The sequence below is a fragment of the Clytia hemisphaerica genome, unplaced genomic scaffold (assembly GCF_902728285.1).
Source record: "Clytia hemisphaerica strain Z4C2 unplaced genomic scaffold, Clytia hemisphaerica genome assembly, whole genome shotgun sequence".
Lineage (NCBI taxonomy): Eukaryota > Metazoa > Cnidaria > Hydrozoa > Leptothecata > Clytiidae > Clytia > Clytia hemisphaerica.
Window position 1 is genome coordinate 284,952 of NW_027103805.1, and position 15,888 is coordinate 300,839.

General features: G+C 34.8%; 2 protein-coding genes across 2 annotated transcripts in view; one reads left to right on the forward strand and one right to left on the reverse strand.

The window, feature by feature from the left end:
• Window positions 1–3: 3 nt before the first annotated feature.
• Window positions 4–15,888, forward strand: part of LOC136806401 (xaa-Pro aminopeptidase 1-like) — a gene marked incomplete in the record, with an annotated part of 59,726 nt that continues 43,841 nt past the window's right edge. Inside the window, 9 exon segments of the mRNA XM_067062967.1 lie at window positions 4–150; window positions 783–846; window positions 1,657–1,761; window positions 2,779–2,819; window positions 3,009–3,060; window positions 3,339–3,488; window positions 3,714–3,809; window positions 4,180–4,261; window positions 14,628–14,772. Coding sequence (XP_066919068.1) covers window positions 28–150; window positions 783–846; window positions 1,657–1,761; window positions 2,779–2,819; window positions 3,009–3,060; window positions 3,339–3,488; window positions 3,714–3,809; window positions 4,180–4,261; window positions 14,628–14,772 — 858 coding nt within the window.
• On the reverse strand, window positions 8,655–11,591 carry LOC136806397 (salivary glue protein Sgs-3-like). The gene is made up of 6 exons (XM_067062964.1): window positions 11,476–11,591; window positions 11,200–11,244; window positions 10,579–10,824; window positions 9,942–10,301; window positions 9,376–9,717; window positions 8,655–9,016 (listed from the first exon to the last, which is right to left on the reverse strand). Exons 1-6 carry the CDS (start codon window positions 11,510–11,512, stop codon window positions 8,838–8,840), a joined length of 1,209 nt encoding a protein of 402 aa, XP_066919065.1. The 5' UTR covers window positions 11,513–11,591; the 3' UTR covers window positions 8,655–8,837.

Consider the following 15,888-nt stretch of genomic DNA (forward strand, 5'->3'; position numbering starts at 1 on the left):
TTCAGAGTTGATTAAAATTATAATAAAATGGCTGCAATACCAAAACGAACTGGTCACATTTTGAATTCTCTACGCAAATTGATGAATAGTAAACAATATGTACCAGAAACTATCCATGCTTACATCGTACCATCTGGAGATGCACATCAAGTATAACTTTGTTTATGTATTCAATCATATCATTATTATTTCTTATCTACATTGTGTAAAAAAGTTTTAAATAGCTGGGATACAATTGAAATTTGCCAAATTTGCCAAAATCCGCCAAATTAAGTTCCCACCAAAATTTCTATTTGCCGCTGTCCGCCAAATTAAATTCTTTCCAAATTTAATTTATATAAACGTACTGCCAAATTTCGTCCTATTTTTGGCTCCAAAATTGGGTTTTCACAGGTTTTCAACTATTTTGCTATAACTTTTCAGCCTAAATATCCTGCAACCGCCAAATTAAATTCCCGCCAAATTAAATTCCCGCCAAATTAAATTCCCGCCAAATTTAATTTTCTCGGCAAATTTAATTTTCTTGCCAAATTTTGTTTTCTCGGCCATCTGCCAAATTCAATTCCGCTTAAAAACCTTTTTTGCCATCCCCGCCAAATTAAATTCCCGCCAAAATTTCTTGCTTTAATGTAGTCTGGGTTGTGGGGTCCGCGCTTTTTTTAGACTTGAGGTGCGATTAAGTGGCCCATGGTGTTTCTCAATTTTGAGCTTTTGCTTAGGCGAACTGTAAATTTGAAACCCAAAATCTTGCTTTCAACATCTTATTGGAATATTCATTTTAGAGTGAATATATTGCACCAAGATATAAAAGAAGAGAGTTTATGTCTGGCTTTACAGGTTCTGCAGGTAAGAAATACTTTATTTTTAATATAATGCGCATGCTCACTACTATCGTGACTCAAATCGTTGGAAAAAATTTCCCTTAATTTTAATGTTTCAGGATTAAATTATTCAGAAAAGAAAACATCCTTTAAAACATTTTTTATTTTTATTATTTCCAGAAATAAAAATCTTACAAGAAGTCAATTTTAGACTTAAAATTTCAAATCATTCGTACTAGTAATCGTATGGTTTGGAGTGCAATTAACGATTAATCACGAGTAACAAAGGAGAAAATAGTAATTTGCACGAGTCCGAAGGACGAGTGCAAATTACGGTATTTTCTCCTTTGTTACGAGTGATTAATCGTTAATTGCACGACAAAACATACGATTCCGAGGTAATCGTCAGTAAATAATCATTAGTAAATCATAGTTTTGAAAAAGAATCTTTTTCTAACTTTTATATTTTTGTAAACATTCGAAAACCTCCTTTTTTTCTTTTGTTTAAAAAGAAAACATTGCAGTGTATTTTTTCTTTCTTTTCAATTAAAAGAAGCTATTGTAACGTAAAATTTCTTTGTGCTTTTTTATATTGAAAAAAAAAATGTCTTTGTTTTTATTATATAGTAAAAAAAGTCTCTGGAGAGAAAAGAATAAGGGGACAAAAATGTCCCCCCGCCGAAGAGTGCAAAAAGTGGTAATAGTGCAATTAACGATTAATTGCACTCCTCTAAACCAATCAGATTCGAGTAATTTTGCACGGCTGACGATTACTAATTTTAATACATCGCGAAAGAAATCTATAGACATCATTTTGTTTGAATATTTTGTACAGGAACAGCAATTGTAACCGAAAACGAAGCATTATTATGGACAGATGGCAGATATTTTTTACAAGCTGAAAACCAACATGATGAAAACTGGACGCTCATGAAGGATGGTAATTATCTAATTTCTTTAAAGGGACCCCTCGCTTAAAAATGATAACAAGACACTCACTTCATAATCATATGAAAAGCAACTTCCCAAAGTATTAGCACGCAAAACTCTTTCTTCGCTCCATAATTTCAAATTAACTTCTTGTTGAGTTGAACTCTCATTCATCAGAAGAGTGCTCGACCAATCGGAATCGGAAGCATATATATACTATTGTCGAATGAAGTTAATGAGTTTTATTTCAAAACTAATAGTACATTGTTCTTCGTAAACATTCAAAACGAACTTTAGTTTTTTTAAATTTTATTTTCAACTGATGATCGTCTCAACGGCGTGAAACTATTAGTTTTGAAATAAAACTCATTAACTTCATTCGACAATAGTATAATTTCAAATTATAAATTTTGATGTTCAATCAACTTTCAGAAATTTCAAATGGCTTCTGAAGGCCTTCGAATCTTTTCGCGCTCTTCTCGCACCAAGTTGTCGACACAAATGCACCGGAAAATTACAGTACGAGTGTAGAGGCCAGCTCTGGTTCGAACAGTCTAGAATCCGCGCTCTTCTCCTAAGAAAAACCCTTTGCTTGGAGTCGAGTTGCGGGTTTATGGAGAATCGGTATCGGCTTCAGAACTCCCAATGAGCCCCGGTTGTGTTGGTTTCAGTCAGACGGACACGCCATACTGTTTTCAGAGGAATTTTTCGATATCTCTACAGGAACTAGCAGTAAGTTTTATGTTCTTTGAATATGCTGTTAGGGGTTTTTGGACCAATATAGTTTGATTTCCTAAAGATCACAAACAAGCGAGGGGTCCCTTTAATTATTTCTTTAATTCTGTGTATATGACAAAATTGTTCAATTCCTAAAGATCTCTTTGATTGGGATCAGCTGCTCTGCCATTCCCTTTGTTAAGAATACACATTTTTTGCCCCGAAATTAGCCATGAGTTTCGATTAACTATCTTTTACTTATTGTCTTATCGAGATAGCCGAAATCAATTAAAATTCCATCGTATTTCAGGGAATCCTGATGTATTGAAGAAAGAGGAATGGCTAAGTCAGGTTAGAAATTGAAACAGCTTGGATATTTTGTTTTGTTTTTTAATACAATATTTTACAGATTCTTTCTTATCAACAACAAACATTTTATTTATTCAGATATGTTACTGCAATGGCCATTTACAAGATTTTGATATCTCAACTTTCACAAATAATTATTTTGTTATAAAAAGATAATTATTCTTTTTTTAGAAATTGCCGGATGGTGCGACTGTGGGTGTTGATCCGCATCTGCTTTCTTTGGGTAAATAAATGATGATTTTTTTGCATGCTACTAACTTGCTATAGTAACCTTTTCTGATGTTATTTTGTAGATGTTTAATTGGTAGATTATTTCTCAAATTTTATTAAACGAAAAAAAATGAAGAGGTTTTTGCTAGGTTTGTTTGAATTCTTTTCAAATTTTGATAGACGGGAGAGGGGGCCTAATTGTAAATTATAGAGGGGCACCTGAGAGTATTTTGAACTTCAGAATAAGATCTGACTTCAGGTTTCCAAATACAATCACTTTTCTTTTATTAGATGAGTGGAGAAGGATATCAAAAGCACTAAAGAATTCTGGCAAGAATTTGATTCGAGTTGATCAAAACCTTGTTGATTTAGTATGGTGTGATCTTGGTCAACCGGAAGTACCGTCTTCCAACCTCCTTGCACTTCCTCTCTCTTCTTCAGGTAATGGTTGTTAAAGGGCAATATGTTTTGTTTTTAAGTCGCTATCATGATAGGCAAACGAATCTGAATCTAGCCATCTGTAAAAGATCTCAGCAAGTAATTGAATCTCAAAGAAGAAGATACACAAAAGATTTGACAAAATTGTCATCCCATTTATACATCACTTACCTTAGAAAAATGTCTGGTTTTAAAAGAATTGAGGTATATTTTTTGTTCTTACAAAAGGACGATCATGGGAAGATAAAGTGAACGATGTTCGTGAGAGATTGAAGAAGAAAAATGCGTATGGATTTGTGGTGGCTTCTCTTGATGAAGTAGCTTGTAAGTCAATATCTTCTCTATTTTTTAGAGGTATTTTTAAGGGTATGTACCGAATATCTATTGTTCAAATCTGTAATTTTAAGATTTTTCGGGCTTCGCATTTTTATTTTCAAATATACAGTACCTCATGCATTATGTCATTCTTGGTCTATGTCTTGCCCCAGTAAAAAAGGAGGCCCCTCCCCAGCGGTAACTCTGATCACGAAAAAAAAAAATCCAAATCACGTAATCATGCTACAAAAAAGTCCCTATCACGTCATCACGCAAACCACTTAGGGGCCCCAGTAAAAAAGCAAACATTTTCAGAAACCAGTATTTTTTAATAAAAAACATTGCTCTGAAAATATTGAATAGTTTTCGTCAATTTTAGGGTTGTTCAATCTTCGTGGAGGAGACATTGTATACAATCCAGTCTTTATGTCATATGCTATCGTCACTCTTGACAATATCAGGTATGTATATATATGTCTTTTTTACATCTTGCTCGGATAGTTCCACTGATCTTTATAATCTTTTGACTAAGCTAACGTCAAATGGTGATTCATCTTAAGTGTTCAAGGAAAAGTAACTCCAGATGCATCGTCTCAATGCATTAAACCACTATTGAGTAGTCCTATCATTGCATTGGTGTACCACTCTCAAAAAACTACGATGAAAGATTTTGGTAGGCCAAGATCGAGAAACTGTCCCCAATAGTCGCGCGGCTGAGGTCGAAAAAAGTGGCTAGAAAATGATTTTCGTGATACACCTCTTAGATTCCACTTTTTTCGATGAAAACTCTCGAATTAGTATATGTAGATTCCAAAATCAAAAAGTTTCCACGATATTATCGTGCAAGTAACGAGTAAATGGCGATTTTTTGCGTTTCCAGGCAAAATTGCAAGGCCTGGAAATTCATGATTTTTGGGGGGTCTTCAAATTAAAAAAAGACCTATATCACATGATAGAGCTCTTCAAACTGAGCAAAAAAGTGTATTACACCAAAGTCCCAACTTCTCTAGATCAAAAGTTATGGGCCTATTTGTGGTCAAAAAGGTGTTTAATTTTGCATAAATTAATGCAGATTGTGGGGAAATTCCCTGTTTTCCATCAGTTTTTTACCACAAATAGGCCCATAACTTTTGATCTAGAGAAGTTGGGACTTTGGTGTAATACATTTTTTTGCTCAGTTTGAAGAGCTCTATCATGTGGTATAAGTCTTTTTTTAATTTGAAGACCCCTCAAAAATCATGAAAAAAAATGAATTTCCAGGCCTTGCAATTTTGCCTGGAAACGCAAAAAATCGCCAATTACTCGTTACTTGCACGATAATATCGTGGAAACTTTTTGATTTTGTAATCTACACATACTAATTCGCGAGTTTCCGTTGTTTTTTTTGGAATCTAAAATATGTATCACGAAATGAAACGTTTTTCGACCTCAGCCGCGCGACTACAAGGTTTATCCTTCGTTATGATTGATAGAGCCTGGTTTAGACTTCATTCAGCCTTTTTATGAAATTAAAGGTCCATCTACATCTAGCAGTTTTAATTTCTGCCTTGGCTTGCCCGCCACTTTGTTTTTCTCTTTCTTTTGTTTTATGTGTGTTCGAATGTAATCAATGACCTCATTTGATTTATAGCATTCGAATTCATTGCAAAACAGAACTGAATCTTAAAAAACAAAGCTAAAATAAAACAAAAAAAAATCTAAAAAGTTTGTCAGAACAACAGCTAAATGTGGATTTAATTTCAAAACAAAGGCTGAATGAAGTCTAAACCAGACTCTATCAATCATAACAAAGGATATAACACATTAGTGGAGCAAGCTAAAACTCAAAGAACAAAAGCATCTCTTGCGAAAACGAAAGTTACACACAGAAGACAAAATGACAAGCAGACTACCGCTACTAATATATAGATAAAATTTGGTTAGGGGCATTCCTGGGGGGGGGGGGGACAGGGCTGCAAGCTCTAACAGAAAAAAAATAGAAAATTAGCATATCAAAATACATGATACATTCTATAATGACTACAAAAGAATTGTTTAATCTCATGTCCAATTAAAGTATGTGTACATCCTTTTTCCAATTTTTTGTCAAAAAAATTTTTTCAGCCAAAGCGGAAGAAAAGTTATTGGATTTAAATCCTGATCTGAAAATCCAGAATTATAACCATTTAAATTTTAAAACAATGTTTGTCTTATGATTGACTATTTACTCGGTAATTGTCTCCTTTGAAAAGAACAAAGTGAAAAGGGCACGTCCAAATTCCCAAAAGATCAAACTTAAAAAGTATAATATTTCACTTTTTATAAGTATTAGATTTGTTTGTGATTGATGCTGCAGAGTGCTCAATGAAATCAGAGCCAAAAGTGCAGTAAGCATGAAACTCGGAGTAGTGTACTATTTACTTTGTTTATGATGAAAGATAACTTTTAAAATTTTATAAGTATTATAAATTTATATGTTTTAAAGGTATTTAGGTAGGAAAGTCAAAGGACAATTGAGGTAAAATTAAAATTCCCGGAAAAAGGCGGGATAGTGTCAATAGAACAAGTTCAAACAAATATCCTAATCAACAACCAATTGAACGTAATTGATCTCAATCAAACAGCCAACTCATGGGTAATATTGTTATTTGGGAGAACTTGACGATCTATTGAATAACAAATTACTCCAGGCAGTACAAACATTTGTGTTGTAAAAGTAGTTGAATCAATTATATGACGTTATCATAAGAAAAACTTCTGCAGAAGTAATTTGTTATTATAAAGATCGTTGTATTCTCCTAAACGACTATTAGATTGTGTTCTATTGCATTTGAATAATGTTCACTTGGTTCTGTATTTCTCAGAAAATAAACACTTACAAAATGAGATAGTTTATCATTTATAACACCCCCGTATTTGAACCATTCTGTCGTGGGCGCAAAATAAGGCGGAAACCAAGTAGCGCCCTCGGTGCAAAATTGCCCTCATATTTATTCGCTCGTGCAAGAACACGGAACATTTTTTTCTCGTGCGCTCAAGGGGACGATAAGCCTATACTAGACGTCACTCGTGTTTTTTCTACGCAATTAACGTCTATTCCACTTTGCGACTTTTTCGAATGTTTTGAGCCCGGGTTTTCGGGCTGGATGAAAAAATTTCTGCAATGCGTTTTTTTCGGAACGCTGAAAAACTCTAATTTCGATATTCCTCTAATACAAGGAAAGAATAAAACCGGTTAACAATAAGGTAAAGAGGTTGCGAGATTTGGGCTAGCGAGGCAAAAATCGCTAAAAAGCTGGTAAAATCGTAATCCTCAAATATTGAAGTTCCAGCCGCACTGATAAGTACCGTATGAGAGCGTGTAAAGTGAGCAAAACCAAATGAATAAATCAATATCGAACTAAATCGAACATAATCGAATATAAACAAACATAATCGAAGCAATTGAACGGCAAATTCTGGGTACTATTTGATTACAATGCTAAATAAAAATGCTTTCTTTAGTAAAATGATATATGTATCGGTCTGAGAGTTTCTCTATTCGGATAAAGTGGACCACGCTGGATTTTCTCACTCAGAAAAACCAGACCACCCTGGATTTTTTTACTCTGAAAAACTGGACCACCCTAGATTTTTTCCCTCTGAAAAACCGGTCCACCCTGGACGTCACACTCCCTCACCGTAGGGGGTACAGACGATTTCTGGAATAGCCCATTGCAGTCCTTCGAAGATCTCCTCCGCACGGATAGAGTTTGCTAAAACAAAATATGTAAAACGGTTGTTGAAAGACTTTGCAACAGGTTCGGTTTGAGGACAGGGGTGGTTGGCTGAATTCCAAACCAACTTTGAAAACTGGTGAAGAATTCAGCCAGCGACCTCTCAAAGACCTCTCAAAGACTGGATCTAAAATTTTTAAAAACGATAGGCCTTATTTTGTCATCATATGACGTAGCTAGGTCCTCGGATTTAGCAAAATGACGCATAAAGATGAATGATATGAAGGAGTTGCTTTACTGAAACGGTTGAAAAGCAAAAGGTTTGTTTTGTTTTGAACCCGTCTAAAACTTTTTATTCAAATTTAACAAACATTTTCATATTTACCAACAATTGAGTACGAAGATCTTAGGCTTAGTTACATTGTAATTTCGAGGCTTGACCATTAAGATTCAGTATCAATTGAGCGATAACTGAGTAGGTAGCACTTAGTACGGTATCTGGTATTCCAACCTTTGAGCTTTAAGCCTGATAACTCACAATCAAGAGAAAGTTGCGCAACTAATAGAATTTGGCACTTTCGTCGTTTTCCGCGCGGCATATTTCGAAATTCGTTGATATAGTTTACTTTCAATCCAGCATTTATTGATAACCACGCAGGTCAGATGTTTTAGGTGGGAAATAAGGGGGTTCTTTTCATATCTCCAAGATTCTCATCTCCGATGGTGTCCACGCTAGAGCTGACCTTCACAAATTTAGCGACGGGAAACGATACCACTCAATGATGACTCAGTAAAAGAATCTGCCCAGTTTGGCAAATGTTGATTAGTGCGGTCTTCATCCATATCCTGTATGATAGACATGGTTACTTATATTTGTATTTATTATTGAGAGTGTTCTGAATAGATACAGTGTGTCCCAAGAAAGTGGAAAAACTTTTTTATACTTGATATGAAGTAAAATCCTCAAAACTCATCATTTTAGCTGGGCTATGATTGAAATGTGAAATGCATTACTTTTCTTTTAACTCGAACGTCAAGCTGAAGGAATCGCTATTTCTATGGAGAACTCAAATAATAGAGAGATAGTTATAAAAGAGAGATTCAGACTTTGAGTAAAAAGGATTGCTCCCCGGTAAATGATAATTTGCAAGAAAGTTAATTATGAGATCCATGATATGATATACTTACTGTATTTGAAAAAAAATTAAAGATCACTAAAAAATAATAAAAATCTATTTTCTACAATTCCTTTACTAGACGATAAGACAAGGCAAATTGATATTTTTTTTAAAATTTATCAATACCAATGGATATTTTTCATCAAATGTTTGGATTGCAGTTTTTAATGCTTCTTTTGTTTTTTAACAAAGTCACAGGCTTGTGCTTTGTTATTGAAGACAAGACCTCTTGGACATCGTTGACAGATGGGTTTGTAGTTGACACATCGCACGAAGACTGAGGGTCTGTGTGGATCGGCAAATAATGCGTCACCGTGTCGGTTCTTGCACAAAGAGTTCTTGCCTGAATATGAAGAGGAGAAACGATTTAATTCAAAATAACGATAAATTACGCATGAGCATAATAAGTCTCTATTTGGGTGAAAATTCCTCATCTACACATATGGTAGATTTACGGATGTTAACATATCTACACATATGGTAGAAAAAAGTGTGAGAATATGTTGGTCAATGAGATCAGAAATACGAGAAAATGTATTTAGATCGTTGACTTATGATGGCTCTCATTCATGTTAAAAGGAAATGTGTTAGCTAAAGTTACAAAGCCAGGCTCAAGTAAACGACGAGACTCTAGAGAGCCTTATTAAAAACCTAAAGTCTGAACAGAAATCCGGAAAAATTCGACTATAAATAAAAACTTACAGCTTAGTGGTCTTCGTGTGGTCGTTGGCTTTTGTTGAACGGTCGTTGGTTTTCGTTGGGTAGTCGTTGGTTTTTGCTGCCCAGTCGTCGGTTTTCTTTGGGTGGTCGTTGGCTTTCGTTGAGCAGTCGTTGGTTTTCGTTGGGTGGTCCTTGGTTTTCTTGTAGAGGTTGGTGCTTCAGGTACACGCACACAAGTTTCAGCTTTATTGCTGAAGATGAGATTTCCTGGGCATCGTTGACAGATAGCACGACGGCTCACACAACGAACAAAGTAATTTGGTCTTCTGCTAGAGAGGTGAAAGATGGCGTTCTCTGGTTTGTGTTTACATAAAACATTTGGACCTATAACAAGATAAGGAGTTGAGAAAAAAATATCCACAGAATGAAAATTCTAACGTTAAGTTCTATGTTTTGATAAGCTGGCTATTGGTCTTCTAATTCATTCCCACTTAAGAATATAAAAAGTCTAATATGCCAACCCGAGAAATAGTTTGATTCGCAGATGTATGAATGGGACGCCTATACCGATACAAGGGTGTCCTATAGTGTCAAAGAATATGCCTTACATGGAACTGATGGTCTTCGTGTGGTGGGTCGTTGTTGTCTGGTGGTTCTTGGTTTTCGTGTGGTGGTTGGTCGTTGTTGTCTGGTGGTCCTTGTAGCTCTTGTGGTGGTGGGTCGTTGTTGTCTGGTGCTCCTTGGTTTTCTTGTTGTGGTTGGTCGTTGTTGTCTGGTGGTCCTTGGTTTGCTTGTGGTGGGTTGGTTGGGATCTGCACAAGTTTCAAGGCGGTTGATGAACGCAAGTCCTTTAGCGCATCTTCTGCAGACAGGTTTTCCATTATCACAAGTGACGAAAATGTTTGCTCTTCTGCTACTAAGTCTGAACACTGAACCGTCTTTTTTACCATGGCATGCTTTGGTTGGACCTGGTGAAGAAATACACAATTTTAGAAAATCAGTAAAGATACACGTTTTTCTCATGAGAAGCTGAAAGACTATATAGAAAAAAGTGTAGAAAAAGGATTAGATCGAGTTTAGGGTGGTAAATTAAATAATAAAGTTGGACGCGCCTGACCGCGCGACTACGGTCGAAAAGATGTATTGATATTCAAATTTTAGACTCGAAGTTAAAGAATTAAAGAAAAAGATATTGGTATCCATCTCTTGGTTCATCTTAAAAAAAGAAATTGGATCAGTACTTACATGGAATTGGTTTAGTGGTTGGTCTTTTTTGAGTGGTTGAGGTAGGTCGAGCAACAGTAGTTGGTGCTTTTCCAGTGGTGGGAGGGTTCAAGGATACACACGTTCGTGACTTATTGCTGAAAACAAGTCCTGCAGGGCATGGTCTGCAAATGGGACGACCAAAGACACAGGTAACGAAGACCCCGGGTTGACCACTACGTTGGAATGGAACACCATTCTCTTTGTAATGACATAACGATTTTGGACCTGAAAGAAAATTTTCTATTTTTATTCAAAACTTCGATATAAAAATCATTTTAGCCGGTCATTTAAAATTCTCATTTTTATAAATATTGGAATGAAATCAATTGCGAGTATAAAATATTAAACTAATAATGCAGACTATGCTATAGTCTAAGACGAGTTTCATCTAAGAGGAACGACGTGAAGACAGGATTTTTTTTCGGGAGTTGCTGAAAAACGCCAAGTTGATATCGTCCGTAAACATAGACTCTATCCGCCGCGCAACATATTACGTTTTATAATATACAATCTATGTTATATCATAATAACATATTATAAGGACGGTAGCATCGTCTACTAATAATGAAAATGTGAACGGATTTAAGTTCGGAAACTTACATTTGTTTTTGTATGCTCCGCGGCCTGCCTCTGATAACGCGCTCACTGAAAATAAAGTAACAAGAATGTTTATGAATGTTTTAATTTTTAATTTTTAATCAATATCTAAATTCGCTATATGTAAACATCCAGCTTTCAAAATTACAATAATTTGGGCAACAGATACACTATTCGCCATTCAACTGAAGGTTCCCACCTCGACAAGCTTTGTGCTCATCTTTGATCAAAAGAGAAGGGATAAAAGAAAAGAGTATATCACAAGAGACTGTATCTTACCTAGTGCAACAATTGCTAATGTTGCCAAAATCTTCATCCTGTTTATTTCCTCTTATGTTCAAGAAAAATGCTTTTTCTCTTTTGTAACCAGGCTGATTCTGATGTTTGAGTGTGATGCTCCGAGGTGAAAATCTCCCACTATTTATACTAGCTCAGTGAAAGAAATTTTTTTGCTGACTTATGGGATTACTAAGGGATACTGATTTTTGTAGAGTATTACATAAAGTATGTCATCAGACTTCCTTACCACAAACTTTCCATCTTTAATTAGGCTTGCCACAAACAACCCCTATTAAAATGAAAATTGGTTTTCATTAAAATGTGATTTACAACTCGATGCAAATATCATTTCCGTTTCTACTTTTTTCAAAAGGATTTTCTTTTCGAGTAAGCTCTCAAAGATGGCACGGTATAGCTCCGAGGAGTTGCAGCATATTTTCGCGGTCATTTTTCAAGAAAAAAAGTTTCTGGATAGATTTCCTTCGGAATTTCTGGATTCTCATCAAATTAAAAAGAGTTTCCAGAGCAATTTTCCTGCGGAACTTGAACAAGCCAGCGAGTCAGTTTTTTAGAAGAAAGTTTGATAGAAAGTAAACACTGTTTCATGAAACTTTTAGGGCAAGCCATATAATGAATCTGCAAAACTACATGAACTTCTTTTCCTTAAAATGATGTTTTGCTTGTCATCAATCAGAGAAGTGTAAAGGGATAGAAAAACAGCTTCTTGAAAACAATGGAAATGCGGCTCGTCATGTACCAGGTCCTTTGCTCTTAAGGGACTTTGTTTCAGTTAATGGGTTTCTTTTGTTGCTGATCAAAAAAGTCTGCTTAATTAGCGTGATATGACGAGAAGAAATTCTACTACTTCACATACTGAAAAATACTAACTGTAGAAAATGATTTTCGTTATTCCATAATTCGGTAAACTACCTACGACATGGCGAACATGAATTACCAAACTCAAACACTAGTCATACCGGGTGCTCCACAAAAAAGTTTCTCTCTTTGAAACTGATTTTCTCGAAATTTAAAGATTAAAAAAAACCATTCCTATTCCATTGGAAAAAGGGAAGATAAACGTTCATTAGATCGAAAGTTATGCTCAATTGAATAAAAAAGTTACTTTCTAAAAGTGCTCAAACACGTTAAAAATCGACCTATCAAATTAAACAGAAGCATAATTATATGATGCATCAGTATTTTCGTCTCAGTCATTAAAATGACAATTAGCTGTCTAAATGACTTTTTGTTATATAAAGGAAGGTTGAATTTCAATAAACGGAAGAAAATTCGTCGAAAAAAGCCAAAAAATCTGGTAAAATTCATAAAAATACATCATGGGTACAATATGGGTTTCGAGGTACATCCAGCCTTATATAGACTATATCCAGCCTAGAACCAAAAATCTGATGAAAATTTCGGTAAAAGTAAATTAAAATGATTTTGATGAAGATTTTAAACCCTTTCGAACCCATCAGTTTCAAAATTGATATGTTTAATTACTGAAAAATGCTCTTAATCATGTAAAGCATATTGCAATTGCAAATTTTAAAATAAAATTTGATAGGTCGATTTTTAACGTTTTCGAGCACTTTCTGAAAGTAACTTTTTTATTCAATTGAGGATAACTTTTGATCTAATGAATCGAATTTAATAAATGACCCATCAAATTTTAAGTTTCTTTTTCTTTTTTCCAATGAAATAGGAATGGTTCTTTTAAAATTTTTAGATTTCGAGAAAATCAGTTTCAAAGAGAGAAACTTTTTTGTGGCACATCCGGTAGTATTTTCGGTCAAATACTTCGTGCGTCGTTCTTGGTGTGTGAAAAGTCTATTTATTTTTCTAAAATCATTTCAAAGATGCAATCTGTGGGGCTCTGGTTGTGTGCTATGCGTTAAAATGAACAAATCGCAAAATGAATCAGTGATGAGTAAACGTGCTTCCGTTGCTAAAACATTCATGTTTACAAGGAAATTAATTTGCAATTAAGTTTGCAGGTTTTCCTCTGAAAGCGAAAATGTTTTTACTGATTATGCAATAAGTGTTTTACATATTGACACGGCGGTTAATGGAAGATTTTGAGCACTCCCTTATCCATCCTAAAATCCTGAACACAAAAAAAATATAGAAGGGTACAGGAAATTTGTATACTGTATAATAGTATACATAGGTACTTCCATATATTAATAACGGTAGTCTGTATGTAATTTTGTTTTCTTGTGTGTAACTTTCGTTTTTGCAAGTAATATTTTTGTTCTTTGAGTTTTAGCTTGCTCCACTGATATGCTCTTATATAAAAAGTAAGTTCCTAAGCCGTTAACTTCTAAATTAAAACGATGTAGGTGTGAAAGCTGAAAAATTTGAAATATGACTCTTTGAATGAATTCACAGTGAATAGCTGCCCGGAGGTCCTTTAATTCAACCTTTGTTTGTTCGTTCGTTCGTTTGTTCGTCTGTTACCAGCTTTTCTCGGGATTGGCCCATTCGATTTTTCTGATTTTTTACATAGTGATGCAAAACGACAGCCCGACTTTCGAAAAAAATTGGCAATTTTGGGCCAAATTTCGGATTTAAGGAAGTTGCTTCATTCAATTTTATCTTTAATAAGATTAAGTTATCTTTTCAGGAAAGAAAGTATTGTTTTGTTTATGCCCAAAACTGCGGCTCCTTAGCTAAAACATCGGAAAGCCAACATGAAGCAAGTTGTATCATGTTTTCAAGCTTACGCATCTCTATGCTATGGTGTTATGTTTTCTTTTTCGTTCGAACATTTTCATTTTCACTCAGCATGTTTCCGACTAGCCATATCTGGTAGGTCCATTCAGCATGTTGCTTGTTTCTCCTTTTTTTCCAGTGTATGATGGCACGATCGCACTCTAAGTAGTTGAAAAGTTTGAAAGCTCTAGTTTAGACGACCGACTTTCTGCCCTGTCTATTCTAATTGTAAGAGTAGGCCAAAAGTGGGCACAAAATTAGCAGTTAAGTTCTATGCTTGGAAAAGATTGAAAGAACTCATTGCATTGACGTCAAAAGAGCGCAACGCATTGACTTTAGACAGCCAACTTTTTGCCAACTTTAATTCATAATTAGAATAGGCAGGGCGAAAAGTGGGCCGTCTAAGCTAGAGCTAACTTAAAACATTATTCTTATAGCTTATTCATTGATGAATCACGCCTAACCAATACAATCAAGGACCATTTGAAGCTGACCAATGAGAACGGAATGTTGAAAATTTTTCCCTACAATGGTCTTCAAGAAGAATTAAGGAAATTGGGTCAGCTCGAAAAAAAGATTTGGGTACAATTGATTTTGGTTTTTTATTTTTTTATTCTACAAGTGATCTAGAAATTGAAAAATGTTTCCTTAGGCTAAAAGTTTAATGGTAAAGAGCAAACCTAAAATGACGATATACACAAATTTTTAAACTGGATATGAAATAAATTTTGATATTGGAAATAAGTAGGTTATCTAAGGAAAAAGGCAACCCTTGGGACCCCAAGCGTTGGTTGTGTCAAAGAACGAAACCAGCTGTTTTCATTTGAATGGATGATGAAAACAACATTGCGCGCTAGCCAGGTTGAACAATCGAATTTAGCAAGTAAAAACTAATCGATCGCCTGAGGGCGATTTTAACAGTGTAGATATACAAGTCAAATCTCGTTTTTGAAATCGAAAGTAAATGTTTGACTCGCTTACCTTTATAAACTCATTAGTTTCCTTACATTTTGTCTGAATAGGAGAGATTTTAAATTTTTTTCAGGCTATATCCCATCCCCTTCCTCAAAGTGTAACTTTTTTCTCTAGGGTCTACGCTTTACTTTTGCTTTGATCATGTGTTATGTACTGACTAATAATGGCAAAAGTTGCAGATCAAATAAAATGTATAACAGCCTTAAGTAGTCTATTGTATTCATCACTTTTGTATTGTTTATGACGTCATTCCCCTATCATTTCAATGTTCGTCTCATTTATCCATGTTCATTATGCCACATTATGCTTAGAGCTGTTAAATTGATTTACTTCGTTAAGCGAGACAATAATTTCACAGCTGTTTTAAAACGCATGCGTAAACATTTTGTTTTTTACTACAACGATTTTGATAGTGAAATAAGTGTCCTGAATTGAAATTGCACAGTCGAGTACTATTGCAAATTAGGAGAAATGCGGGTATTTCGCTTAAATAGGATGAATTATCCTAAATAAGATAAAATCGATAGCTTAGTTAGGAGAAATAGAAGAAAAACTTGATTTTCTGAACAAATTCAGAGATCCGCGTCTTTATTACTCTCTAAATCAATTGTGCTCATACAGAAGATCATTTTAAACCAAAAATTAGCTTCTTATCAGCGCGGAGTGAAAAAATATAAGCATTTATCCTATTTTGGATAAAATGTACTAAATAAGAGAAATAGT

What these genes read in the sequence shown, in the direction of transcription:
- LOC136806397 (XM_067062964.1), bottom strand. Translation starts at nt 11,512, where the DNA reads ATGAAGATTTTGGCAACATTAGCAATTGTTGCACTAG. An exon ending in AACCACTAAACCAATTCCAT is followed by an intron (nt 10,302 to 10,578) that starts GTAAGTACTGAT and finishes TTTCTTCACCAG; the next exon opens with GTCCAACCAAAGCATGCCAT. An exon ending in ACGAAGACCATCAGTTCCAT is followed by an intron (nt 9,718 to 9,941) that starts GTAAGGCATATT and finishes ATCTTGTTATAG; the next exon opens with GTCCAAATGTTTTATGTAAA.